The sequence below is a fragment of the Pseudonaja textilis genome, chromosome Z (genome assembly GCF_049901715.1).
Source record: "Pseudonaja textilis isolate UNSWEBS1 chromosome Z, rPseTex1.2, whole genome shotgun sequence".
NCBI lineage: Eukaryota > Metazoa > Chordata > Lepidosauria > Squamata > Elapidae > Pseudonaja > Pseudonaja textilis.
This window is the reverse complement of record NC_142008.1, coordinates 3,608,249-3,610,748: the sequence shown is the minus strand read 5'-3', so window position 1 is coordinate 3,610,748 and position 2,500 is coordinate 3,608,249. Positions and strand designations below refer to the sequence as shown.

The following is a 2,500-nucleotide window of genomic DNA, read 5'->3' as shown; positions in this document are numbered from 1 at the left end:
TATATATAATATATATGTGTGCGTGTGTGTGTGTATATATAATATGTATATAAAATATGTATATATAATGTGTGTGTGTGTGTTTATTTATTTATTTAAAGGTCACTGCCCTCCTGGATTCAGAAAACTGGATTGTAGTCCACGCAACTGTAATTCAGTATGTACGCCAGCTTTGGCCACTTTAAGATAGGTGGGCTTCAGCTCCCAGAATTCCCAAGCCAGCCACATATTTCTCTTCCAAGCCCAGCAGGATTGGGATTTCTGCTTTTTTTAAAAAAAAAATAATGTGTCATTTGGGTGATTTGTCGCCTAAACGTCAACATTTTGCTTTTGCCTGCATCTCATTTTCCTCTTTTTCTCGCTTTTTTTTTTTTGCAGCTTCTGTTGCACTTTATCACAACATACGAAGATCTGCTGATGTTCCTACAACAGAATGTCCATCAGGTATGAGGCTGGGAAGGGAGCAATCAAATTACACTTCACTTCTTATTGTCGTTTTTTTTTGCTTGCGTGTTTAAAAGCACCACTGCCACGTGGCCTTGGAAAGACACACCAGTTTGTCAGGAGTGGAATGGGCGGCTTAGAGGCGGCTCTTAACTGCCCTCTAACTTGCTTTTCTAAATTTTATTTTATGTTTTAAAAAACCCTGCCTTTATTGCAGGTAGGCTTTAGCATTACATAATGTAATGGAGGCTAGAATTCTTGTCGTAAATCGGGAATGGTCATAAGCCAAGGCACCCACTGTGGCTAAGCCACTTGTTTTGGCTACAGTCGTAAAATGAATGCATGGTTGCAAAGCAAAGCAAGCAGCTGTAAAGCGAATCCGTTCATTATAAGTGGGTGGGGTTGTTGTTTTTTTAAATCTGAAATCAAGTGAAAAGGCCAGAAACTGGCAAATAATAATAATAAATCACTGTAATGTTACTAAGGAACGATGATAAAACTGAGCTGGTTGCCCAGAGCCCAAACTTCGGTCATCTGAGCAAGGGTGTGTGTGTGTGTGTGTAGGTGTGTCAATCATAACTCCAGACTGGATCACAAATCCCTTTTGGGGGTGGGTTGTTGTAACTTTGAACATTCACTGAGAAAAATAGTTGTTAAGCAAGGACGACCTGTGATTTATAAATAAGTCAAGGTGACAGGCATACCTCTTTCCCTCCTCCTACTTTCTGTGCAGCAACAATCCTGTGAGGTAGGTTGGGCTGAGCGGGAATGACTGGCTTATGGTCACCCAGGTGGCTTTCATGCCTAAGGCAGGACTAGAACTCATGGTCTCCTGGTGATTGGCCCAAAGTTACCCAGCAGGCTTTCATGCCTAAGGCGGGACTAGAACTCACCGTCTCCTGGTGATTGGCCCAAAGTCACCCATGGCTTTCATGGCTAAGGTGGGACTAGAACTCCCAGTATCCTGGGGATTGGCCCAAAGTCACCCAGTTGGCTTTCATGCCTAAGGCGGCACTAGAACTCACCATCTCCTGGTGATTGGCCCAAAGTCACCCATGGCTTTCATGGCTAAGGTGGGACTAGAACTCCCATTCTCCTGGTGATTGGCTCAAAATCACCCAGCTGGCTTTCATGCCTAAGGCGGGACTAGAACTCACCGTCTCCTGGTGATTGGCCCAAAGTCACCCATGGCTTTCATGGCTAAGGTGGGACTAGAACTCCCAGTATCCTGGGGATTGGCCCAAAATCACCCAGCTGGCTTTCATGCCTAAGGCAGGACTAGAACTCACCGTCTCCTGGTGATTGGCCCAAAGTCACCCAGTTGGCTTTCATGCCTAAGGCGGGACTAGAACTCACCATCTCCTGGGGATTGGCCCAGAGTCACTCAACTGGCTTTCATGCCTAAGGCGGGAGTAGAACTCACTTTTTCCTGGCTTTACACCAGACAGGCTCAGATAGGTAGCAAAATAAAAGGATTAAGCCCTAAATGACAGCCAAGAATGCCAGGGAATTAGAATGCATTAAATAAAACAGTGCAATGCAGCACAGTTTGCCTGTTAGGTTTATTGGGCTGCTTTTCCTTCAAGAGTTGCAGCTGGCACACTAATGATTTCTGCCCCTATTTTTCCTCACAAAAACCCTGTGAGGTAAAAGAATGGCTGATATTCTTTCCATGGGTAATCCAGCAACTTTACCACAAATTAAAAGTAATAAAATGTAATAAAATGGCAGGAGCATCCAATGATGCACGACCTAATATATAGACACATACACACACAAACATTTATCCTATTTGTTAAATTTATTTGCTGCCTATCTCGCCATGGGGCTACTGTGAACTACAATAGGCATATAGAGTAATACATATACATGCACATATTTTAAGAGTGTTCCAATACAATCAATAGTTATGAAATACTAAAGAAAAATGAAGACAAACAAAGAAGTCAGGAAATTGGAAAGAAGTGGAAAAAGAAGGAAAGCACAAAATTATGCCGTTCTCTGCCAAATAAAGGAATAACAAAACCGTTGACATCTAATTTTTTCCATTTCTCCC

General features: G+C 42.8%; 1 protein-coding gene across 1 annotated transcript in view; it reads left to right on the top strand.

Moving 5' to 3' along the window:
• The window catches only part of MINDY4 (MINDY lysine 48 deubiquitinase 4), a 74,661-nt gene that overhangs the window by 11,969 nt on the left and 60,192 nt on the right, over nt 1-2,500 (top strand). The window contains exon 7 of the mRNA XM_087917569.1: nt 379-444. Coding sequence (XP_087773695.1) covers nt 379-444 — 66 coding nt within the window. The remainder of the gene's footprint in view (nt 1-378; nt 445-2,500) is intronic.